Source organism: Trypanosoma conorhini (genome assembly GCF_003719485.1).
Source record: "Trypanosoma conorhini strain 025E chromosome Unknown Tco_14.4_contig_00231, whole genome shotgun sequence".
Lineage (NCBI taxonomy): Eukaryota > Euglenozoa > Kinetoplastea > Trypanosomatida > Trypanosomatidae > Trypanosoma > Trypanosoma conorhini.
The window spans coordinates 1-23,427 of NW_021704316.1; the positions used below are offsets into that span (position 1 = coordinate 1).

The following is a 23,427-nucleotide window of genomic DNA, read 5'->3' on the forward strand; positions in this document are numbered from 1 at the left end:
CTGAGAAAAAGCAAAAAAAAAAGGAACAAATTCTTCCCAGCGCCATGTACACGTCTAATAAATAATTTGTAACGTGGGTTTTTGTTTGCATCCTCGACGAATTTCCCCGCATCTCTCTCTCTCTCTCTCTCTGTCTCTGTCCCCGTCGTCATTGTTGGGTGCGTTTGTGTGTGTGTGAATGTGAGGGCAGAAGGGGTGTGTGGGCGCGGGGACACAGTCGCACTGGAGGACGAGACGCAGCGCCGATAATTGCGTGGAGGGTTACTTGTTGATGCTGGGACGAAGGTCGGAACGGAAGAAGTCCCGTGGTGGGCCACGCGGTGTTGCGAGAGGTGTGGGCAGGTATTTTTGGGGTTTGGCGCTCCTGTCCGCCGCGTGCCTTTCTCTTGCGGCGACCCTGTGGCAGAGTGGAGGCGCCCACAGCCCATCGTCTTTCGTGTGGGTGAACGGCACGCGGGACCTGCTTTCTGAGCTGCGGCTGGCGAGGGAGGTGGGGAATGCCACCACCATTAGTCGCGTCGCCGATTCCATGATGGAGGTTGGCTTGGCGCTGGAGAGCACTTTGGCCGGCGCAGCGGATAAGGCAACGGCGATAGCCGCAGAAAAGGATGTGCTGCATGCAGCGGAAACGTATCGGTTGGCAACCGATTTTGTTCTGGAAACGCTCTCTCCCGTGCTACAGGCGAAATCCGCGGATGCCGTCCCGCAGAAGTACTTTGCCGAACCCAAGTTCCTTTGGCGGTGGGTGGCGGTTGCAGCCTATGCCTTGACTACCGCATTGCCGGAGTACTTTCTCGCTCTGGATGACGCAGGGGCCCACGGCGAAGCCCTCGTGGCAGGATTGCAGTTGTTGCTAAATGCGTCGAACGCTGCTGCTTCGGCGTCGTCTCCTTTTGTGCCGAGTGCCCACACGCCCCTTGTAGAGTGCGCTCACTACGAGCGGAATAGCCGCTGGAGGAAGTTCTGCAGCAGTGGGTTTTCGAGCCTCAACGGTTTGGAGGTTCGCCGTGCCGCGATTCTTGAGGAACTCATAGCGCTCCACCCCGACTACGCCCCGTTGAGACTTCACTATGCCGTCGCTCTCTCACTGGGCCGCCAGACTGCAAAGTCAGACGTCGTTCTCGCGTTGCTGGAAAGGGAGCGTGGGAAGCTTCACACCCGAACGCATGTCGACCCCTTGCACGGGGCATTGCTGGGACTCTGCGAGGTCTTTAGATCTTCGACGGGGGAAACGGAACGTGCGGAAAGGGCGGCGAGGGCTTTGGAGGGAATGCGTCAAATCGGCACGTGTGCTCGACTCCTGCAGCCCTTTCATGCGGACATGGACAGCTGGCGGCACCGCTTCCATGGGCAAGACCGGCCAGATGTGATGGACAAGCGACAGGCAAGACGGCTCTTGGACGTCACGCAGAAAGTTTTGGAGGAGAATGGCATGTTGGAGTCCCTGCCCGCTGGACTAAGAGCGTGCGGCGAAAAAGATTGAAGTTATTCACCCTATGAGAAGAGGCTCACAAAGCTAACCAGAGTGGGAGTGAGAAGGCGAGGTGGGGAGGGAAAGAACGTCACGATTGGGCCTGTGCGTGTGCGTGTGTGTGTATGTGCCGTTGTGCGGGGGAGTGATGATGATTCGAGAAGCCCAGTTCGTTTTCTTGCTTTTGCCCCTTTCTCCTCCTCCTCCTCATTCTTTATTATTGACTTTTTGCCTTCTGCTGTTGTTGAGGTGGTCCGATTTGCCTTTTCTGTCACCTCTGCCTCCTGCCAAGCCGTGAGAACTTAGTTGGTTGGTTTTGACATTTTCTCGCAATGTGGCTACTTCTCTTGATACTCGCGGCACTCTCTGACCTCATGCCGAGCGGTGCAACTCTTGGCCCTCTGGAGCAGGCTATGGAGTTTAATTACAAAGTCGTCTTTACTCGGCAGCCCCCACCGCGTGGACTTGGCAGGGAACAGTACTACCCAGTGCGTCTCAGCAATGGGTCCGCGTTTGTTTGTGTCGTGCCGGAGGGTTCCCAGCAGCATGAGAGCCCTGCGGCGCTCTTTGAGGTGAACCGTAGCGTTCCAGCGCAGTTCCTCCAGCGCATCGACGAAAGCTTCCGTGACTTGTGCGTCAGTCTGCTTGAGGGGTGGTGGACCTACAGATTCTGCTGGAACAACGATGTGGTACAGCTGCACCTGCCGATGATGACTTTGGGAGACGGGGTTTTGTTGGAGACGGAGCTGCAAGGGTCGCCGACGCACTTTCTGCTTGGTGTGGCCCCATCTAAGGAGGCCTTGAGCTTCCACTTCGGCATGGATGCTTTTGGGGAACGCTTCATCAGAACACGGTATCCCAACGGCGATCTCTGCGACCTCACAAAGGCCCCACGAGAGACGGAGATTCGTTTGTACTGCGCACGGAACAACGAAATTGAAACGATGACGTTGCGCGAGGTGGAGGTATGCCGCTATGTGGCGAGCGTGACCTCCAAGCTTGCCTGCATTCCAGCGCTGCAGCAAGAAATGACGGAGCGGCTCATGACATGTCATGAGCTTCTTTTTAGAAGTCCGAAGGCGGGTCAACCTACCTTCTGACAGCTGGAAATTGGTGGGGGAGTTTGAAGAATGAAGGATCAGTGCGTGGTTGTGCGTCCTAGTTGTTGCTATTGCTTCTCTTTGCAGATATGTTTTTTAAGTACGCTAGATTTTTATCCTTTAATTGTTTAGTTGCCACCTGCTCTTTTTCCTTGAAAAGTTTGCGCGGACTTTTGTACGAATGGCTTTTACCCATCGCGTTTCTTTTTTTTTCTCGTTTTTTTTTGTGCCGCTCCCCTTCCACCCTGTTTTGCATGCTTTTGACTGCTTTTCTCTTCCCCTCATTTTCTAAATCTCGTTTCACGCATTTTTCTTTTTCTTTTTCACGCAGTCACGGAGGTTCTGTTAGTGTGCCTGTCGGGCTGGCTGGGTGGGAAGAAGGGCATGGGGTATGCCGTCGTTGAGCCGCAACAGTTGTTTTCTTCACGCGCCAGTGAGTGCAGTGGCTGTCGGCTCGCAGTGTATTTGTTTTGCGGTCGGGAACCGTGTGCTGGCGGATGCGGCGGACGTTGGCGGCAATTGCGACGTTGAGGTGGTGGCGGAACTTCCCCACGGAGCAGTGATAACGGCGCTTGAAGAGCATGCCGTGAGTGGCGCCAACGGCGAGGTGAACGTCATGCTTCTGATTGGCAGCGGCGATTCTGTTTTTGTCGCCAACAATTTTATGCGGAAGGAGCATCCGGGTGACCGTCGCCTCGCACAATTCGTGCTGGGCGGCATGGCAAGGGTCCTGCGTCTTCGAAGTCTCGGAGCGGGTGGCGGTGTCCTGGTGGTCACGGCGATGAACGCCGCGTACCTCCTCCGCGAGGAAGCCCTGCTTGCGGCGCGTGCGTTGCCAGCGGCGCCTTTGCTGGTGCGGCATGAGGCGACTGGGCTGGGAGTCGCGCTTGCCGCGGATGCCGTTGTCGAGGGCGACAGTGCCGCCATGACGGTTTTTACCGGCACGTACGCCGGATCGATTGCAGTTTGGCGTGTGCCCGTCGCGGGCTCTCGGAGGCGTGTGCGGAGGGCGTGTGCGGAGGAAACGGGCACTGCGCGAGGTGTGCTCCAGCCTCTCTCGTGGATCAACGCCCATCGCCCCGGCTGCGCCGTGTTTGCAGTGAAGGCCATTGCCTTGAAAGACGGCGCGGAGGCGGACCACGTGCGTTTCTGCGTTGCCACCTGCAGTGATGATCGCACCGCGACGCTGTACGTCTCCAGCGGTGCCCCCGCCGCCTCCGGCGTGACAAATGGGACGATGTGGAGCTGCTGTTGGCGCGGCGCCGGTGCGTCCTTCTCACGGCGACGGGTCTTCGACGTCTCGCTGCTCCTCGCTGCAGAAGACGACGGGAAGCTGCTTCTCGCCACAGGCGGCGAGGACGGCAGCGTGCACGTCTTCAGCTTTTCCTCTCAGCGGCTTCTCTGTGCAACGGCGGCGGCGCCGGTGGAGCCAGTGCGGCTCCTACATCGCGGACACCAGCACGATGGTCGCGGCGTTTACAAAGTTGCCCTCCTACGCAGCCGCGCCTCCGACGCCTCCGCAGTGGTGTCGTGTGGCTTCGATGGTGCCGTTCATTACACCCCGCTGCCACCCTGCCCCGCGCGACGGGGGATGATTCTGTCGCGCGCCCTGCGGCCCAGGAGACACGTGCGCGGTGTGATGTGCGACAACGAGGGAAGCTTGTTGGCGTGCACAGAGGACGAACTCATTGTTCTTCCACGAGACGCGAAGGCGAAGGAGCGGCGGCTGCCAATTCCTATAGCTGATGCAAAGAAGGACTTGCCCTCATGCATCAGCGTAGCCGCGGGGCCGGGCTGGGGGCGGCGACAACGGTACCTCCTCGCTCTTATTGGTACCACTGGTGGAAATGTGTACGGCAAGTGGTACAGTTCAGCTGGAACTCAACCGCGGTGCCAAAAGGAGGACGAGAGAGAAGAAGAGGAAGAAATGCAAGGCACCGTCGTCCTGCTCCATGCATCAGCGTCGCGTGCATCCAAGGTTTTGCTCGTGCGCGGGATGCTTTGGCGGGAGCGGGTGTTGCTTGTCAGCATTCACGTCAGTGGGGCTCTCCTTGTGTTGGAGGTCGATCCCCTGCTTAAGGCGGCCGCAACGGTGTGGATGACTTGTCAGTGTGCTGGAGTGCAAACCACAACGCTAAGCACGTGTATGCTGTCACCGCGGCGGGAGCCGCAAAAGGAAGAAGATGAACAACAGCAAAAACAGCAACAATGCCAGGATCAAGAGCTGCAGCAACGGTATATTTGCCTCTTCATGGGCGACGAGGAAGGTGGTCTTTCCGTGAGTGTTCTCCACACGAGGGGGGATGCACGCACAAACACAAAACTGCTGCCCCGCGAGCGCCTATTTCAGGGTCCAATTGCGTCTGTCATACATGAGGCACGGCATGTGGGCGGCCCCTGTGACCGCGTCACTGTGGTATCTGCGCAGGGTGAAGTGCGTGTTCTTCTCCTGCGGGCTGGGGGTGAAGGTGTTGATGTCCTTCCGGTGTCGTGTCCGCTGCGGCTGCCGTGGCGCATTTCTTCCGTTCTCGCCTGTAGCGAGACCGTTGCCGTGACACTGTTTGGAACTGACATCTCCGTCTACAGGCGCCAGACATCGCGTTTCGGCTGGTACCTGGCTGCAGAGTATCGCGGCGTAAAGGCCCCTCGGCTGCTGTCCGCAACTATTCCAGCCAAGGTTTCTGGCGATTCTGACCTCCCTGTCTTTGTCGGTCACTGCTCGGATGGTGTGCAGGCTGAATGGTTCGTCTGCGACGCGTCGAGCGGTACGCGCGTTCTCTTTGGTGGCGCCATTATTGGTCGTGAGTACAACGCCGTCCTCTTTCTTCCCAGTCCCGCGTCCGCCGTCGTATGTGGGGGTGAGAACTCGATGCTGACGGCGTTGTCGCTCCCAAACTCTTCACAGATGGGCATGGAGGCCCCTTTCACGATGACGGGCCCCCACGACTCAAATATTTTGGCAATGGCGACTTGCGCCGCCACCGGCGACGGTGGCAGTGGTGTGCGCTTTGTCACCGTCGGGGGTTTGGCGACGCTGGCACTGTGGGAGTGGTCCATCCGCCACAGCTGGCGCGTCATCGCCCACGTGGGCCAGCACCTGGAGGCTGCCGCTGGTGCTGAGGCGGAGGGCCGTGGGGTTCCGCGGTTTTTGTCGGTCTGCGTGACGTCTGAGGACATCGTCGTGGGAGGCAGCGATGGACGTGTGCGGGTGTTTTCCCTCACGGAGGGCTTGCAGCTGCGTCGCACCGTGTCGCTCTGCGCCCCCACGCCGAAGCCGGTGATGGCGGCGGCCACGCTGAGCGCCGAAGATCGACTTGTGGTCGTCGCTGACACGAACGGGGTTTTGGGTGTCTGCGGTGCGGCGGATGGAACCGTCACGGCACGCCTCTCGTTGGCCAAAGCCGCCGTAAACGCCGTCGCCGTGGGACCGCAGATTGGGACTCGGTTGCAGCAGCAGGGTGGACCGGCGGAGGCGAAGGGGGAGGCGGGAGACGTCTTCGCCGTGTGGCGCGTGCTGGCCGCCATGGACTCCGGTGACGTCGCACTTTTGCACGTGGGGGTGTCGGCAATCGTTGTTGTGTGCGCCGTGCGCGTCGGCCTCACCGCCGCCCGCGGGGTACGCTGGCTCCCCGGGCCCCCGCAGGACAACGACGGCGGCGGTGAGACCGCCGTCGTGGTCAACGACGAGCGCCTGACGTGCCTTCACACATGTGAGGCGGCCGCCGCTGCGAGACGGGCGGAGATGCTCCGCGTGGCGTGGCATACGCGCGTGAATGTTCGCGGCGTCAGCGGCCTCGCCGTTGCATCCCTGCCGAGGCAGTCGCTGTGTGCGGTGGTGGTGGGGGAGGGCGTTGAGGCGATTCCGCTACCCGCGGACGGCGGCGCGCTAGAAAGGAGGCGGGAAAGTCTACAGATAAGTGTGAACGGCGTCAGCGGAGCCACAGTCACCACGTGAGAGGCAACATGAACCACGCAGAAGTCTGAAACTGTATGGCTCCAGCTAAGTGTCTCTGTGCAGTTTCGCAAATTGCATGCATCTCTTTCTGCGTCTGTGTGTGCGTGCGTGTGCTGAGTTCGCTTGCAACGCTTCCTCCTTTTTCTACAATTGACAAAAAAACAAAGACAAGAATGGCTGCTCACAGGGTGCTGCACGCGCTAGTCCGGCGTGCAGCGAGGTATGAACGACCGTTCAACAGTCAAGACTCCCTCTTGATCGTCAAGGCGTTGCAACTCCTGCGGTATCGTAGCGACGACGTGAGGGGTGTGTGTGAAAAGTGTGCCTTTGCCATTGTTTCTTCTCGCATTACGGTTCCGGTGGAGCGCGCCATCGAGGCGCTCAGTAGTCTCTTATCGCTGCAAGCGGCCCCGCTACCCATCGTGCATGAAAAACTTGCGGAGAGGCTTTCTGAAGTCACCCCACAAACGGCTTCCCCGCACTCCATCCAGAAGGCGGCGGTCGTTGTCATGAAGCTTGGGAAACGGTACGGAAAGCCTGCGATTGCCGATCACCTCTTCGACATCCTGACACAAGAGGCGGCAACGTACCCAAAAGACGCTGCCCTGCAGTTGGCGGTGATTAGTGTCTTTATGTACACCAGTAGCGCGGCGCAACTGGAGGGAAGGCGGTGCAGGGGAGCCACAAAGGCTGGGGAAGAGGTGGAGTTCCGGCGTACTCGCGCGGTCCTAGAAGCAGCCACACGCCTTGTGGACGCCCATGTGCTGAGCAGCTTGCGCGGGAACAAAGCGCTGCAGGCACTTCACATCTTTCCTGTCCTTGCACTGCGGCCCTCAACGCATGCGTCAACCAACGGCACAGCACAAGCGGGCGTCAATGGGGGCAGCGGCGCTAGGGGTAATGGTCACAGCCTCGGCACGACGCTGAGGTGGGACCGCGTAGAGAATGCATTCCGTGAGGAGCTGCAGCTCTCCACAGTTGTTCCGGGTGGCTACGCACAGTTTTTGTTTGATTTTCTTCCGATTTTTCGCACTGAAAATAACGACGAAGAGGGTGCTGTCGTTGCGATGAAGCTGGCGCTGTTGGAGGTCCTTTGCCAGACGAACTTCCACAAGGCGTTGAACTCCTACGACGTGGCGAAAATTGCCATGGCCGTGAGTCACGCCCTTCCCAGTCGGTCTCCCTACGCGGGACGGCAGCGGAGGATGGGGGCTGGGGCGGGGACGCCAGAGGTGAAGGAGGACGGCGGCGGAGCGGGGGCAGGCGACCACCACGAAGCCCTGGAGGACCGCACGCTGCTGCGGGTCGTCTCAAGTCTCGTGCGGCAGTTGCAGTTCTTTGACGATGTTGCGGGTTGGTCGCGTCCTGGTGGTGGGCGTGTGGAGCAAGTGGCCGTCGGCGCCGTGTGGCGAGTCACACAAAAGCTTGTTTGCAGCTTGCGGCCGGCGACGGAGGAGGTTCAGACAACTGTGGCGCAGCTGGTGAAGCTGACAGAAGGCATTGCCGCAAAGCTAACCGATGTGTGGTCCTGGGTGCTGTACTCGATGAGCATGTGCGCCCGCACGGCGGTGTACACAGACGGCGTAAGGGATGTGATGGGACTCCTCATCCAAGAGTCGTTTCTCGGACACCGTCCAGAAGCGTTGCCGCTTCGCTCCTGCGTGCAGGGTCTATACGCGGTGTCCATCCTCGTGGTACCCAGCACTGAGGAAAGGCAGCTGCTGCGACGGCGTACGACGGCGGCCGTGGAGGTTCGGGAACGTGTTCGTGCACGTAGCGAAGGATGGAGCCCCGAGCACCCTTTCGTTACGGACATGCTGCAGCGTCTAACGGGGTTCCGCTTTAGGGACTACTCCGGCGATGATGTTCCTATGCTATTAAAGGCCCTTCTTCACCTGATGGAGCTGTCGACGGCGCAGCACGCGAAGGTGTCTCCTGCTGTTCAGCAGCTGATGGAGCGGGTGTTTTACTACATGCAGGGCAACCGCAACTTGGAGTGGTGCCGCATGCATGGTGTGGATATTACCTGCACCTTGATTTCCATGGCGGAATTCCTTCCGGACGACTACAAGCAATTAAAAGATGTGACAAAACACTTCTTGCTTAAATTGCAGTCTCAAGGCATGATAGACCTGGGCGTGCTTCGTCGTTGGATGGAGCAGTTGGCGCAGCAAAAACGGAGCGGGAACACATCGGCATGGCTGTGTGAAGAGGTTCTAGCGTTGCTGGCGTTGCAAATACCTCGTGTCGGGACGGGACGGAAGGAATCTTTTTATCCTTTACTGAGCGCTTTGGAGTGTGCCCATGCAATTGGGGGATCCATTGCGTTTGTCCATTTACCCGAGGAGGCCTCCAACGCCCGGCGTGTGCCGATTTTTTTTGATTTGGCGCCGCTTCTGCAGGATGAGAGTCTGACTCCCGTGGATGCGGCACATCTGCTGCGCATTATGAGTTACGAGGTGCAAAGCAGCGGCCTTTTGCGGGTTCCTCCTGCGCACATTGTCCGGCTGCGTTGCATTGCCACTTGCAACCAGGCGGCTGCCAGCATGCGGGTGGAAACGCTACTCCACCTCTTGCGTGCGAATGCCACTTTGCCGGCGTCGAAGGCGCTCTTTGATAGAGCAACCCTGGAATACATTATGGCCGTGGTTTGTCATCAAATGACGGAACACCGACTGGCTCTGATGCGGCGCGGGGAAGGAAGTAAGATTGTGCACGCCCTTCTCTCCTCCCAGGTATTGCTGCGGTTGGGGTCTTCACTGCGGAGTTACAATGGTCTAGCAGAGGCCGTCACGGATCTCTTTGACGCACTGGAGGCCACCGGAGCGGAGAGGCGAGATACGCTGTTTCAGCTGCGGCTTTTATGTGGTAACTGAGCGAGAAGGTGCCGGATGGAAGGAGGGAAAGGAAGTAAAGACGGGGATGCGGGTAGGGACGCGTGCTGGTGCGAGGTCCCGCGGCGATGATCCCGCTTGATGACGTTGTGGCTTCTTTCTTTTTTTTTGTGGTTTGCTTGCCTCTTTCTGCAGAGGCTCTTACTCAATCTGTGAGGAAGCGCCATTTGGTCATTGTGGTTTTTGCCCTTTTGCTTGTTTCCTTCTTGTCTCTCTCTCTCTCTCTCTCTCTCTCTCTGTAAGCATGTGTGGTCTGGGGAGGGTCGGTTGGATTCTGCACGGTCTACGCCTCCCCTCCCCGCTCTCTTTTACAGACACACACCCACACACGCGCGCGTACGGTGTGGCTGATAGATCCCCGCGACAGCGACGGCGAGGAGGTGAGGCGGCGGGAGGTGGCTGCCGCAAATGCCACGCGGGCGCAAGCGACAACGCGGCGAGGAGGAGCTCGCCTCCGCCTCCGCCACGACGGCGGCGCCTGAAGTCGACCCCGTCGTGCCAGCCCTTCTGCGCCAGCAGTCTTTGGCGGCGACGTCGAAATCGCACCGTCGTCGTGCGGCCGCTGCAGCGCCGTCGTTTTTGTTTGCGCCTACAACAGTTCTTCCGCCGTGGCAACGTGTGGCGCTTTCAACGTTGCGCCGACTGCATGAGAGTCAGGCGAACGAGCACCGTGCGGCCGCCCGTGGACGCATTCTGCAGAGGGATCTCACTCGGTATCTTGAGGACCTCCAAAGGCGCGAGGAACGTCTGCGTGCCAAACAGCGCGAGTCGAGGGCAAGGCTTGGCAACAAGTTGTTTACGGCCGTAGAGAAGCAGTGGACACGGCGCGGCGACGTGTTTCAGCAGCTTCTCTGTGTGGAGTTCGATGAGCTGAAGCGGCGGCAGACGGAGCGTCGACAGGAGGACCTCCTGCGTGAGGCGGAGAACACCACACGCGCGCTGCTTGAAGGCCTCTTTGCGGAGGCGAAACCTCCTCCTGCCCACGGTGATAGCGACGGTGCCGGCGCGGTGGCAGCTGCGGCTGCGCTGCAGGACTGTGGCATGACGGGATGCATGTGTGGTGGGGCCGCGCCGGAGAGCTCCCTCTCTTTGCTCGACACGCAGAAAGGGCGACGGCCGCTGCGCGACTACCAACGCTCCGCACTGCGCTGGATGACAAACCTCTACACTAAGAAGCTCAATGGTATCTTGGCTGACGAGATGGGGCTGGGTAAGACGATCCAAACCATCGCCCTGCTTGCCTTCTTTGCCGAGTACAAAAACGATTGGGGACCGCACCTTATCGTTGTGCCGACGACGGTCGTGCTTAACTGGAAGGCGGAGTTTCAGCGCTGGTGTCCAGGGCTGAAGGTGCTGGTCTACATTGGCTCCCGCAAGGAGCGACACCGCCTGCGCAAAGGGTGGATGGGCGAGGATGCGTTCCACGTTTGCATCACCTCCTACAACCTGATGGTGACGGAGCGGGCGGTGTTTCGCCGGCGTCCATGGGGATTTCTCGTACTTGACGAGGCACATCAGGTGAAAAATTTCATGAGTAAGAAGTGGCAGTCGCTCTTTGACCTGCAGGCGGAGTATCGCCTGTTGTTAACCGGGACACCGCTGCAGAGCTCGGTGATGGAGCTGTGGTCGCTCTTTCACTTTCTACTGCCGTCTGCCTCCGCCTTTAGCTCCAACGAGGAGTTTCGGGAGTGGTTCAGCAACCCAATGGAGGACATGGTGACGGGGCGCACGTCTCTCAATGAGGAGGTGGTGCGCCGTCTCCAGTCGCTGCTGCGACCCTTCATGCTGCGCCGGCTGAAGAAGGACGTGGAGGCTCAACTCCCCTCCAAGACGGAGAAAGTCGTCGTGTGTCGCCTTTCCCGGCGTCAGCGTCTTTTGTACGATGACTACATGCAGCTTACGGAGACGCGTGAGCGCATCCGTGGCGGGGCGGGTGGGGTGCTGGGGGTGTTGCTGGCGCTCCGCAAGGTCTGCAACCACCCCGACATGTTTGAAGAGCGTCGCACGGTTTCCCCCGTGGCTCTGGATTGCCTCAGCGCGATCACGTTGCTGGTGCCGCGCGAAATTCTGCTTCACGGCAATGACTTTGGTGGCCGCTGTCGCTTCCAGAAGTGGCGCCTCTGCGTGGAGGACGTCTCGCTTCCTGTGGAGCACAGCGACGACGTCTTTTTTGACGACACGTGGCTGGAGTGCGTGGGGCTGCAGCCGCTGTTGAGCGACCAGCCGCTTGCGTGCCCCTTGCCACGCTACGCTGCGGAAAATTTTTATTGGCCAACCGAGGCTCCCGTGGAGCAGGTTTTGGGTGAAGACACAAAGGACTGCTTTACGGACGCCGTGTGGTCCATGCTGTGCCAACAGGTTCGATATCAACAGTCCCGTGCCCGCCAGCGTTATGCGATGACGACCGCCATTCAAGCACAAAGACACCGGCGCATGGAGGCCACTGTGCATGTGTGGCACCCGCGGTGTCTTGAGATTGTGTCCTGCCGAGGACACGGAACTCTCCCCGCACGGCTGCGCCCAAATCTTGCGCAGCGTTCCTGTGCTATTTTGCCTATTGCGCAAAAAGTTGCGGTGTATGTCCCTCGCGTCGCGGCCGTGCACCCGCCGCGTCTGCACTGCCGGCTTCCTGTGGCACACTACCAGGCATTTCGCTCGCATACGCGAGAAAGTCTGGCGCCGCTGCTTGCGATTAGTCGTTCGCCTGAAAATCCGCATACACGACGTGGCGTCTTTGACGCCTCCTCGTTTCTGGCGGAGCTGTGGCCGCTGCATGTGCGTCGCTGCTTCAGTTTCCCAGACAAGCAGCTGCTGATCCACGACTGCGGCAAGCTGCAGTTCCTGCAACACTCCCTTAAACAACTGCGTCGCGAGGGTCACCGAATGTTGATCTTCACGCAGTTTGTACAAATGTTGAATATTTTGGAACGGTTTTTGGCCATCGTTGGTATTCCGTATCTACGAATTGATGGAAGCACCCCCGCCGAGAAACGGCAGGCCTTTGTGGATCGCTTTAACGACGATGACCGCATCACATGCATGATTCTCTCCACACGCTCAGGAGGAATAGGCCTGAACCTCACAGGTGCGGATACCGTTATATTTTACGACAGCGACTGGAACCCAACGATGGATCTGCAGGCGCAGGATCGGTGCCACCGCATTGGCCAAACGAAGCCGGTGACGATCTACCGCCTGATCAGTGAGCACACGGTGGAGGAGAACATCTTGCAGAAGGCCCGGGAGCGGAAGAAGCTTAACAACGTCGTCATTCGCGGTGGGCAATTTCACGCCATGGCAAGCGTGGACGTGGTCTACGAGGATAGTGCGGAGGCACTGGCGGCACTCTCCGACCCGGTGCGTCTCCGAAGCTTTTTCCACGACCTGGATGAGGATGCCACCGTCGTGGAGGACCCATGCCAGCGGGGTAAGGCGCACGGCGACGACGCGGGCGCGACGGAGCCGGTGGATATTCGGGCAGAGATGATGCGGCTTGAGGACCAGGAAGATCGTGAGGCGCAGCAGCACGTGGAGGATGAATTGCGGGCGCTGGAGGAGCAGAAGCGAAACGATGAGGCCGAGTTGGGCGCCGAAGACGACGACGACGACGACGACGACGAGGGCGATGTCGATGAAGCAGGAGAAAGAATAAAAAGAAAGAGACGGAGAGAAGTGACGGGGGAGGAATTAGAGGAGGGGCTGCTGGCCCCCCCGGTGGGGAATGACAGTAATAATAATGGTGGTTTGGGTGCCACACACGCCCGTGTGTCGCGTGGGGTGTCACCGATGGTGGTCCAAAAGCGGCGTGACATTCTGCGGCGGCAACGTACCCCACTTGATCGACTTCTCTCCGTGCGGTTTGGCATCTGCCACGCGGCAGATGCAAGAGACCGCTATGACGCCTTGTGTGAGACCTACGCGGCCCACGTGAAGGAGGAGGAGCTACCGCCATTCACAACAACCCTGCAACTGTGATGCGCTCCTGCTTGAGTGATCGTTTGCTTTTATTTATTTATTTGCGTGTGCGAGTGCATTTGGTTTTCTGTCTGCTAGGTGCTCCGTCTGTTTCTTCATCTACACAGAGGCACACGGTTATACTTTTGCTTTTGTGTGGTCTCTTTGCCTCACTCTATTGACCTCCCACCGCACTCTCTGCCTCTCTTGTTTGTCTCTCCTCACTTCTTTGTGTTGGCGGCCCTCCGCCTCGCCACCTGCGTGAAGTGAGGAAGTAAGCAAGACGACCGCAGCCATGTCGATCCCGCAAGTGAATCCCGCAACAGGGAAGAAGTTGGAGCCAGTGGAGCCCAACTCGGTGGAGGATGTGAATCGCGCCGTCGCCCACGCACGCGAGGCGCAGAAGGTGTGGGCCTCCCTCTCTTTTGCGCAGCGGGCGAAACACGTGAAAAAAATGCAGCGCTTCTTGGCAGACAACGCGGACCGTGCCGCAGCCATCATCTCGCAGTGCAACGGCAAAACGCGTCACGACGCGTTGGGGACGGAGATACTGCCATGTGTGATGGCCTGTAAATGGTACGCGGCGAACACCGCCCGTGTTCTCGCCCCACAGAAGCTGCCTTGTGGAAATATGCTCTTCTTCAACAAATCAAATACGCTACAATACATTCCTCTTGGCGTTGTTGGCATCATTACTGCGTGGAACTTTCCATTCACGATCCCATTCAATGAGGTCCTTATGGCATTGATGGCAGGCAATGGCGTTGTACTGAAGGTGGCGACACCGACAACGCACGTTGGACGATTTATAGAAGAATGCATCAACGCCGGGGAGTTTCCTCCCGGCCTTTTTGCCCACGTTGTCCTGCAGGGTGCTGATGTTGGCCCAGGCATGCTGAAGGCAGGCGTGGATAAGATTTTCTTCACCGGCAGCGTACTGGTTGGGAAGAAGCTAATGGCCCTTGCAGCGGAGACCCTCACGCCGGTGTCGCTGGAGCTCGGTGGGAAGGATCCAATGATTGTGCTCGCCGACGCCGCCATTGAGCGGGCTGTGAACTGCGCGTTGTGGGCTGGATTTCAAAACGCAGGACAGTCCTGTGGGGGTGTGGAGCGTGTCTATGTCCATGCATCCATATATGACAAGTTTCTTGCAGAGTTGGTCGCGAAGACGCGGGCGCTGCGGCATGGACCGGATGTGAACTTCAACGTTGACATTGGTGCGGTGACCACCAAGTCGCAGCTCCAGACCATTAAGGAGCATGTGGAGGACGCCGTCGCGCGTGGAGCACGCATCGTGGCGCAGAGTACTCCGACAGGTGATGTTTCCAGTGGAAATTTTTATCCTGCTACTGTGTTAACCGGAGTCACAGCCGACATGCGTGTTATGCGGGAGGAGACATTTGGCCCTGTCCTGCCTCTTGTGCCATTTACAACGGAGGAGGAGGTAGTTGCCATGGCGAATGACTGCAGATTTGCACTGACGAGTAGTGTGTTCTCTAGCAGTCGCACCAACGCTCGCCGTGTGGCGGGTAAACTGGAGAGTGGTGTGGTGAGCATCAATGATCACCTTTACTCGCATGGTATGAGCGAGTCGCCATGGGGTGGGTGGAAGGAGAGCGGCATCGGCCGCACACACGGTGTTTTGGGCCTAAAAGAAATGTGTAATGTGCGCTGCATCAACGATGACTGTCTTCCCAGCAGGTGGGCCCACCGGGACCTGTGGTGGTTTCCGCATGGTCACGATTCGTACGATACACTCCTGCATGCCGTCTCCGTCGCGGCCCCACGGGGGTTCATGCATGCGTTGTTGAACCTTGTCTCGCTGGGGAAGCGACTCGGCGTGATGTTCCGCCCCTGGTGTGTCACCACCGGCGGCAACGACAAGGCAGCGAAGGAAACGGCCGCAAAGGGCAGCAAAAGTAGGCCGACGTAGATATGTCTTGCTCACTCTTCAATGACCCTCAGTGGGCCTAAAAAAAAAAAACGGAGACTTTTTCTTTCTGCCCTTCTGTGCCTGGTTTCGTTGTTGTTTTTTTTTTTTTGTGTGTTTGTGTTTGTGTATGCGTGCGTTTTTCTTTTGTCTCACTGTGTGTGGCGTCCACTTTGCTGCTGACGATGATGGGCAGGGCGCGTATGTGCCGTGGCAGGCGGGCGACGACCATTTGTTCTTGTCTTTGCGGTTTTTTGTTGCTGGACACCGTGTGGCCGTTCGGGTGCGGCGGCATCGCTGGGGCGTACGGGGGGAGCAGCGGAGAACGCCGAAATGGGGGGAGTTGGTGCGTGCGCCTGGTTTCTACAGCTAAAAATATTTGGAATGTCTGCCACAAAAAAATCCTTCTGCGTGTTGCCAATTTTTTCTCTTCACGCTCGTCCCTCATCTCTCTTTCTCTCTTTCTCTCTCTTCGTGTGATTCATGCGTTTTGCCGCGGGTGCCCCCCATCTGTGAGTTGCGACAGTCAACACACACACAAAAAAAAGCACACACACACACCGCGTCCCCCACTGCAGCTGGGCGGAGCATGGAGTTGGCCCTCACCGTCTCCCCGGACGAGCGGCAGCACGTGGAGTACCTGGCCGACCTCTACGCCGTCATCGTCGCCATTGAGAAGGTGGAGAAGGCGATGCTGCGCGACCTCATCACGCAGGAGCAGTACGAGGCGACCATTCGCCGCCTGCTGGAGAAGTACAAGTCGAGTGTGTCGTACCTGGAGCAGGGCCGTAACCCGTATTACACCACCATTGATTCCTTCTGGGAAAACTACGGCTCCAAGTGCCCTGCAGCGCGGACCCGCATTCAGTTTGGCCTCACCGACAAGAACCAGCAGCAAGAGGACGGGCACACGAGCTCCACCCTGGTGCTGGAGTGTGTTCAGTCCTTCATCACGCTTATGGACTCGCTCAAGCTGCAGCAGACCGCGGTGGACCAGCTGTACACGCTGCTTGCGGACCTCATTCAGGGACTACGGCGTTTAGGGACATCCGAACAAGAATTTTTCCGTCGCCTCATGGTTTGGAAAGAGAAGCTCGACACAATGAAGGCCTCCGATGAGTTAAACGAGAGGGGCGCACGCGAGTTTGCATTTGCGCTGGAGAGTGCATATCAGTCCTTTTACGCCTATCTCCGTGACCCCAGTAAGACGAACTCAGGCACATGATACACCCCCTAACAAGCGACAGAAACTGCAACTGGGTCGTGAATTATGCCAGCACCTTATTGGCGCTACGCCCCCCCTCCCCTCGGAGAAAAGAGGGGATTGCCGGTTCAAAGTGTCTTTCTCGCTTTCTCAAGTTCTGATGGTGGTGGTGGTGCTGCTGCTGCCGCTGCCGTTGTCGCAATACCTGCTTTTTCAATGTGTTTGTTGTTTTCTTTTTTGCTGCACCTTCCCTGCCTCTGACATTTCCAGTCATTACTTACTTCTGCAGCACCAGATCGCGTAGGGCGAAGGCGAGCGACTTTAATAGGACGGGGCGGGGTGGGCAGAAGGAACAGGAAGGGGAAGTGGGGCTGCTATGTCGAGGTACGTTCCGCCGCACCGCAAGCGAGAGGTGAGCGAGATCGCTGGTGATGGTGCAACCACGGAGAACAGCGGTGGGAAGACGACCTCGGAGGAGCTACAGCGTGAGTCGTGGCAGGCGCTCAGTCGTAGCATCACCGGCATTATCAATCGAGTGAGCGGCGATAACGTGCAGCTGTCTGTCACAGAGTTGTTTCGTGAGAACATTATCCGTGGCCGAGGTCTGCTCTGCCGCAGCCTCATGCGGGCGCAGTTGGCGGACCCTGACCTCTCAAACGTCTTTTCCTCCCTCGTCAGTCGTGTAAACAAGGAGTTTTCTATAATTGGTCTCCTGCTTGTTAAGCGGCTTGTGGTGCAGTGGTGGCGGCTGCATCGCCGCCGGGATTGGACGGCGCTGCGCTGCGTCAGCCGCTTCCTCGCCTGGCTCTACATCTTCAACGTGGTGAGTGTGGAGGTCATCTACCAAATAATTCTCGCCCACCTCACCTCGGAAAAGCGCTGCGACGACGACGTCGATCAGGCGGCGGCTCTCTTTCGTGAAACGTTCCGTGCCATGTCGCAGCGAGACGTGGGGGAGTTCCACGCCCATGTGCTGACGCCGATTCGTGACCTCCTCGCGATGGACGACGACGCGCTGCGCCTCTCCGCGCGTGCGCAGACGCTGCTGGAGGCGTGCCTGCGCGAGGTGCAGGCGTGGGAGCGGGTGAAGCACACTGTCTCGATCATCCCGCCCCACTTACTGCTGGTGGAGCCCAGTGAGCAGAAGTGCCACGAGGTGGACCTCGATGAGGCGGCGACGATGAACGCGGAGGAGCAACTCGATCGCTTTTCCGTCGATGCGGAGTACGACGCCCACGAGGACGCGTACGAGGCGGCGCGGTGTGCGGTTCTGGGCGACGACTGGGAAACCGAGCTCTTGGAGCAGGTGGCGGCGGCTGAGGATGAGGCGGCGGCAGCTGACGAGGTGGAGGAGGGGCCTGGCGTCCAGGGACGTATGGGGCAAGAGCAACACCCCGCCGGAGATGCCGTGAAACACATTGTTGATGAACGCGAGCGGCAGCTTCGTAAGGACGTGTACATGGCGATCCGCAGCAGCGTCCGCGCGGACGAGGTGGTGCACAAGATCCTGAAGTCGATGCCTCCCCAGGCGGAGCGCACCGTGTGCTTCATGGTGGTAGAGGGCTGCTGTGAGGAGTCAATCTACAAGCGAATCTACGGCATGGTGGCCGAACGCCTCTGTAAGAGTAATGCGAAGTTTCAGGGTTTTTTTGCGGAGGCCTTTCGCGCGCGCTACGAGCACGCAGAGGATCTTGTGGAGAAACAAATTGAGTACACGTGCAAGATTTACAGTCATCTTTTACGCACCAACTCACTGCCGTGGCAGAGATGTCTTTCCGTGCTTGACATCATTGAAAGCGACATGTCGCAGCGCCTTGTGATTCAGTGGCTGCTGCAAGGAATGGTGGAGGCGCTTGGGATGCGTGCGGTGCAGGAACGCTTCGAGAAGGACAAGGAGCTGCGGTCAAGCACAGCCAAACTGTTCCCTCTCAACGCGCCCGAGGAGGGGTTGGAGCGGGCCGTGAATCTGTTTGAGGCGATGGGGCTCGGCGAGTTAGGTGCCGGCGTGCGGGCACAGCTGGAGAAGCTGCGCCGCTCGCGAATGGCGATGTACGCGAGCGCCACCTCCACCTACAACAGTCGGGGGCCCGGCGGTGACGCGGACTACTACAGGAGCCACAAGCGGTCACGAGAGAACATGAGGGAGTACATTTAGCTACAAACGGCGCAGGGGAGGGGAGAGGGGGAGTGGCGCCGGTGGCCGCGAGGTTTGGAGCCTATTTGGGCGGTGAGCTGGAGTCCGTGGACGCAGCCGGGAATAAAGGCGTGTGCATGCGTATTTTCCCTAGGCGGCGTCTTAACCTCTTGCTTGTTGTATCTCTCTCTCTCTGTGTGTGTGTGTGTGTGTCGGTTCTCCGCCTCGCACTTCCTCCCTCGTCTCTTCTCCCTCCCTCGCATGCATACGTGGCGGTTGTGTGTCCCACCACAGTCGCTGCGCGCCCACGCACTTAGCCCATCCCACACTTCACTTGCTCCGGTCAGTGTCCGGGAGGTAAGCTGGAGGAAGGGAAGAAAGTAAAAGAAGGAGAAAGCGGAATAAAATAGAAAAAAAAAGAACAAACGAGAAACAAAAAAAAACGAACAGGACATGGAGGATCAGAACCGTAAGCCCATCAAGGCCCATGTCTGTGTGCGTGTGCGCCCGTTCACCGAGGCGGAGGCGACTGTCTGCCCGGAGGACAGCCCTGTCCCGCGTGAGGTTGTTGCTTGGGACTGTCACCGCAACTTGACCGTCCTCGATGCAGCCAACGGCTTTGTCCCGCGCAAAAACGGCCAGTTTGACCTCGACAAGGTGCTGTGGTCGTTTCGTGACGAGGAGCGGCCAAAGGTGGTGGTGCACACGCAGAAGGATGTCTACGAGGCGGTGGTGGCCCCGATGATCCCGCAGATTGTAGAGGGTTACAACACGGCCTTTTGCGTCGCCGGTGCCACCGGTAGCGGTCGCGTCTATTCGCTCTACGGCGAAGACGTGGACGGACCAAATCGTGGCATTCTTCCACGCTTTGCAGAGAACATTTTTAACGCCTTTAAGCGGGAAAAACACGAAAACACCAAAGTCACCTGCGAGATTGAGGCGATTGACGTCTCCCCCAATGAAACCTACATGGATCTCCTCGCACAGCGGCGCAGAGTTTCCGCGGCCACCGCCGTAGAGGAGCTGAAACTCATCCACGATGCCACGGAGGGAATGAAGCTGCAGGGCGCCACACGAGTGGAGGCTGGGAAAGCGGCTGATGTCCTCAGTGTTCTGCGACAGCTCGCACGCGTGGTACCTAAGCGCAACAGCTGCCACACCGTTCAATTTCGCTTTGTGGAGACCTTTGACTTTGCGGATCCAGAGCAGCAGGACCAGGTGGTGTCCAAGTCGCGCCGCATCAATGTGCTCTTCGTCCTGCTACGCAGCATGCCAGCCGCCTTTCAGCGCTGCATAGACGTGGCGGTGGAGCACGACAGTGGGGAGAACCCGCTGGCAAAGGTTCCAACCCGTGAAACGGCCTTTACGAAACTCTTTCCAGACCTCCTCCAGCAAGGATTCAACCTCTCCTTCCTCTGCTGCGTCAGTCCCTTCTACGAACATGCGCGCGAAACGGTACAGACCCTGACCCTGGCGACAAAGTTAATGAAGCTGAAGTGCAGGCCGAAGCTGATGCACGACGAGGCACTAATGGAGCTGCGGAACCTTTCCGAAGAGGTGAAGAGCCTCAAAACGGAGGTGGTGAAGCAGATGGAGTCGACGCAGATTGTGCAACACGAGCTCAATGCGCGCGAAGTGGAGCTGATGAAGCAGGAGGCCGCCCACCATGAGGCGGAGGTAGAGCTGCGTAAGGTGGAGAAGGCGATTGCGTTGGCGAAACACGCTATTGCGTTAAATCGCTGCCGCACGAAGAGGCACAAGGAGAAATTTGAGCATGAACACAGCGCCAAGAGGCGACAGATGGGCGCGACAAAGGCGGAAAAGGACGAGACGGACAAAACTCTTGAGCAGGAGATGAAGCGCAAGCAGCAGCTTGAGGAGGCAAGGAAGACCTGGGAGCAGAAGGTGGCGGCGCAGGCGGAGAAGAATGCGGCGTTTGATGCCCGCCTGAAGGCCGATGAAGCAAAGGATAAGAATAAGGAACGGATGCAGAAATTCGTTGCCGCCCCACCGGAGGAGCGACGTCGCATACTTGAAGCGGAGGAGAAGGAGGGGGGTCCGGAAGGCGCGGCGGCGCAGGCGAAGGAGTTGAAACTCCTACAAGAGGCGCAGCAGAAGGCGGATAGCCGCTGCCGCGCGCTCGAGAAGGACTACGCTGTCGTCGTCGCCGCAGAAAAGGGAGCCTTGGCGAAGGCGGAGGTGCAGACGGAGACTGCGCGACTGCAGAAGGAGATTGCGGACGTGGAGGCAGAAATTGTGCGGCTGCAGGCAGAGGTTGACAAGCGACCACCTGGATGTCAGTGCGTTTTCATGTAAACAGCACCGACACGCACACAAAGAAACATACGAAAGTAGTGTTGTTGTTGTTTTTTTTTCTTTTTTTAAAGGAGGGATATAGCGAGAGAGGAAAAATAGAGAAAATAGACAGCATGACGGGTGTGTGTCACTCCGCGGGCTTCTTCTTGAGTTCCATCGATGTCTTGCATTCCTCTTGTTGCGCGTAGCGGGTTTACTGTGGAGGTTGCCTCTCCGGCTGCATGTAAATTTGAAGAAGAACGACAAAAAAAAAAAAGATAAAACGAAGTAAATGAGTTTGTGTTTTCTACGTCATGTGCATGTGTCCGTGCATATACACTGTATTGTTTCCGTAGAGTTTAAAGGAACAGTTGCACCCCCTTCCCTTTTCTCTATCTTCCTGAAGCCACACCCTCCTGGCTCTCCTTGTATGCCTGTGGGTCGCTGGCTCTGAGCGTGCGAGGAATGTGCGGGGTGTGGTGGGCAGAAGCTTGGGAGCCGAACACGAAAAAAAAAAGTGGATGTGATGGTGGGGACGTGTGTGGATGTGTTTGAACGACACCGCCCACTAAGATGATGGCGGCGGCGGTCCACCGAAGCAGCAAGGCTGCGAGTGAGAGAAGTCAAGCCTGTTTTTTTTTTCGGTTGTTGTTGTTGTGTTGTCAGCTGGGAGCCTTTTCTGTGTGTGTTTTTTTCTTGTTTTCTTACTGCTATCCCTCTGCTACGCATACATGCATGCAGCGTTCTACACGGAGGAGAGGGCGGTGACGACGGAGCTGCGCTTGGGCCCAGCCACTTAACAACTCTGCGTGGGATGGGTGCCCCGATTGTGCGGTTTTCTTTTCTTATTGCTCGCAAGTCGCTTTGTTTTGTTTTCAAGAACAACAACAACAACAACAACAAAAAAGCACAAAAGAAGCAGCGAGCCAACAACCAGCCAAAACAGAATTAAGAGGAAAAGTATATATATATATATATATACTATGGTGGTTCTTTCCCTTTTAGAGAACATCAAGGACGCGGCGTCGCGCCTGATACCAACACCGTATAAGGACATCGTGGTGGAGGCCACGCAGCCGCAGCTGTCCATGCCACGTGAAGAATCCGTGTCGTTTCTGTGCAGGAGCGCGAACAGCGACAGTGAAGCTGCGGGAGACGTGGTGCAGGCCGTGCGTCAACGCATCACTGAGAGTGATGCCAAGGTGCAATTTTTAACGGTCCTCGTCCTTGACGCGTTAGTGAAGAACTGCGATGCTACCGTGCATCTTGCGGTGGCCTCACAGAAGGGATTGCTGCGGGATCTGCAGAACATCGCCACACGAGTGCCGTGCGTCACTGAAAAGGAGCGCATGGCAAGGGAGGCCGCCCTGGCACTCATTTTAAACCTCTCCATTTGGTTTACTGGTCACCCGGATGGGCGACTATACATATTGACGACGATCAGCGATGATGTGCGGCATGCGATAGGCCCGAACGCGTTTGAAAATGTTGACCCGGACACTAACACGCAAATAACTCTCGCAGCAAACCGCCGGCAACAGCGACGTAGGCCTGAGGCCCCCGGGCAGGCGAGGCAACCGAGACAGCAGCAGCAGCGGCGGTGGCGGCAGGAAGGACCCGTTGTAGACGCCGTGGGTGTCAACTACCCAAAAGAGGAGGAGCTTGCCGCCATGTTGGACTGCTGCATGACTCTGGCAGAGTATTTGAACAACGCAAAGGTTCTACCGGATGGCTCCATTGAGGCCGATGATGTTATTCGCGGGTTTCGTGAGAAAATCGTGGAGGACCACAAGCTGGTGACGGTGCTTCTCAGCTCTGACCTCAAGCTCGACAACCGCGACGTTCTGCGTGATGTCTCCGATGGCCAAGTCGCCCTCCTCCGTCGGATGGAGACGGACGTGCTGCTGAGTCGAAACCAAACTTCCCCGCCGAGTCGAGCCGCCGACGTGGCCGCGACGGAAATGTACCGCCCCCAGGTGGTGACCCCTACCCCTCCGGCCGCTGCCATGGAGCAAGGGACCGGCATAGCGACGGCGACAAACCCAACGGCGCCCCAAGTGGAGTCTGCTGCAGTTTCCACAGCCCTAGCGATGGCACCGCCAGAAGCTGTAAACGCGGTGGAGGAGTCTAAGCCGTCTGCTGTGCAAGAGACGACAAAGGCGGTGGAGGACCTTTTCGTGGCTGCACCTGCACATGCCAACTTTGCGGATCCGCCACAAGCCAAGACCGATGCGGAGGCCCCATTACCAACATTAACTGCCTCCGAAGGGAACGCGGCGGAGGCGGTAGTGGAAGAAGGGCGACAACCCCAGCGAGGACAGGAGAGGACAAAAGACCAACCGGGTCAGCAAGAGAAGGCAAAGGAAGAGAAGACTTCGCAAAGCACTGGCGGTGAGGATGACTTTGATGCCTTTTTGGAAGAGCGTTTGCTCAAATAACGCGGTCGCCATGCTGTTGCGCATACGCACAAGTCGAAAAAAAAAAAGTGTA

The 23,427-nt window shown here is 58.1% G+C and overlaps 10 protein-coding genes across 10 annotated transcripts, besides 11 other annotated features; all 10 read left to right on the forward strand.

Annotated features, from left to right (window-relative positions):
- Positions 1-111: 111 nt before the first annotated feature.
- Positions 112-141: a microsatellite.
- Positions 142-271: 130 nt separating this feature from the next.
- On the forward strand, positions 272-1,483 carry Tco025E_04489 (uncharacterized protein; the record flags this gene model as incomplete). The annotated part of the gene is made up of 1 exon (XM_029371399.1): positions 272-1,483. The coding sequence occupies one exon, from the start codon at positions 272-274 to the stop codon at positions 1,481-1,483; it is 1,212 nt and encodes a 403-aa protein (XP_029228503.1).
- A 92-nt stretch (positions 1,484-1,575) lies between these two features.
- Positions 1,576-1,601: a microsatellite.
- Positions 1,602-1,619: a microsatellite.
- Positions 1,620-1,803: 184 nt separating this feature from the next.
- On the forward strand, positions 1,804-2,571 carry Tco025E_04490 (protein OS-9; the record flags this gene model as incomplete). The annotated part of the gene is made up of 1 exon (XM_029371400.1): positions 1,804-2,571. One exon carries the CDS (start codon positions 1,804-1,806, stop codon positions 2,569-2,571), a length of 768 nt encoding a protein of 255 aa, XP_029228504.1.
- A 391-nt stretch (positions 2,572-2,962) lies between these two features.
- Tco025E_04491 (uncharacterized protein) lies at positions 2,963-6,526 on the forward strand (the record flags this gene model as incomplete). The annotated part of the gene is made up of 1 exon (XM_029371401.1): positions 2,963-6,526. One exon carries the CDS (start codon positions 2,963-2,965, stop codon positions 6,524-6,526), a length of 3,564 nt encoding a protein of 1,187 aa, XP_029228505.1.
- Positions 6,527-6,699: 173 nt separating this feature from the next.
- Tco025E_04492 (uncharacterized protein) lies at positions 6,700-9,402 on the forward strand (the record flags this gene model as incomplete). Its single annotated transcript, XM_029371402.1, has 1 exon — positions 6,700-9,402. The coding sequence occupies one exon, from the start codon at positions 6,700-6,702 to the stop codon at positions 9,400-9,402; it is 2,703 nt and encodes a 900-aa protein (XP_029228506.1).
- Positions 9,403-9,629: 227 nt separating this feature from the next.
- Positions 9,630-9,658: a microsatellite.
- Positions 9,659-9,828: 170 nt separating this feature from the next.
- Positions 9,829-13,395, forward strand: Tco025E_04493 (putative helicase; the record flags this gene model as incomplete). The annotated part of the gene is made up of 1 exon (XM_029371403.1): positions 9,829-13,395. The coding sequence occupies one exon, from the start codon at positions 9,829-9,831 to the stop codon at positions 13,393-13,395; it is 3,567 nt and encodes a 1,188-aa protein (XP_029228507.1).
- Positions 13,396-13,669: 274 nt separating this feature from the next.
- Tco025E_04494 (putative aldehyde dehydrogenase) lies at positions 13,670-15,307 on the forward strand (the record flags this gene model as incomplete). Its single annotated transcript, XM_029371404.1, has 1 exon — positions 13,670-15,307. The coding sequence occupies one exon, from the start codon at positions 13,670-13,672 to the stop codon at positions 15,305-15,307; it is 1,638 nt and encodes a 545-aa protein (XP_029228508.1).
- A 125-nt stretch (positions 15,308-15,432) lies between these two features.
- Positions 15,433-15,468: a microsatellite.
- Positions 15,469-15,730: 262 nt separating this feature from the next.
- Positions 15,731-15,776: a microsatellite.
- Positions 15,777-15,833: 57 nt separating this feature from the next.
- Positions 15,834-15,865: a microsatellite.
- Positions 15,866-15,893: 28 nt separating this feature from the next.
- Positions 15,894-16,529, forward strand: Tco025E_04495 (vacuolar protein sorting-associated protein; the record flags this gene model as incomplete). The annotated part of the gene is made up of 1 exon (XM_029371405.1): positions 15,894-16,529. The coding sequence occupies one exon, from the start codon at positions 15,894-15,896 to the stop codon at positions 16,527-16,529; it is 636 nt and encodes a 211-aa protein (XP_029228509.1).
- A 136-nt stretch (positions 16,530-16,665) lies between these two features.
- Positions 16,666-16,699: a microsatellite.
- Positions 16,700-16,884: 185 nt separating this feature from the next.
- On the forward strand, positions 16,885-18,663 carry Tco025E_04496 (pre-mRNA-splicing factor CWC22; the record flags this gene model as incomplete). Its single annotated transcript, XM_029371406.1, has 1 exon — positions 16,885-18,663. The coding sequence occupies one exon, from the start codon at positions 16,885-16,887 to the stop codon at positions 18,661-18,663; it is 1,779 nt and encodes a 592-aa protein (XP_029228510.1).
- Positions 18,664-19,010: 347 nt separating this feature from the next.
- Positions 19,011-19,089: a sequence feature (A-rich).
- Positions 19,090-19,095: 6 nt separating this feature from the next.
- On the forward strand, positions 19,096-20,958 carry Tco025E_04497 (putative kinesin-like protein; the record flags this gene model as incomplete). The annotated part of the gene is made up of 1 exon (XM_029371407.1): positions 19,096-20,958. The coding sequence occupies one exon, from the start codon at positions 19,096-19,098 to the stop codon at positions 20,956-20,958; it is 1,863 nt and encodes a 620-aa protein (XP_029228511.1).
- A 609-nt stretch (positions 20,959-21,567) lies between these two features.
- Positions 21,568-21,600: a microsatellite.
- A 213-nt stretch (positions 21,601-21,813) lies between these two features.
- Positions 21,814-21,843: a microsatellite.
- A 77-nt stretch (positions 21,844-21,920) lies between these two features.
- Tco025E_04498 (uncharacterized protein) lies at positions 21,921-23,375 on the forward strand (the record flags this gene model as incomplete). Its single annotated transcript, XM_029371408.1, has 1 exon — positions 21,921-23,375. One exon carries the CDS (start codon positions 21,921-21,923, stop codon positions 23,373-23,375), a length of 1,455 nt encoding a protein of 484 aa, XP_029228512.1.
- Between the last annotated feature and the right edge of the window lie 52 nt (positions 23,376-23,427).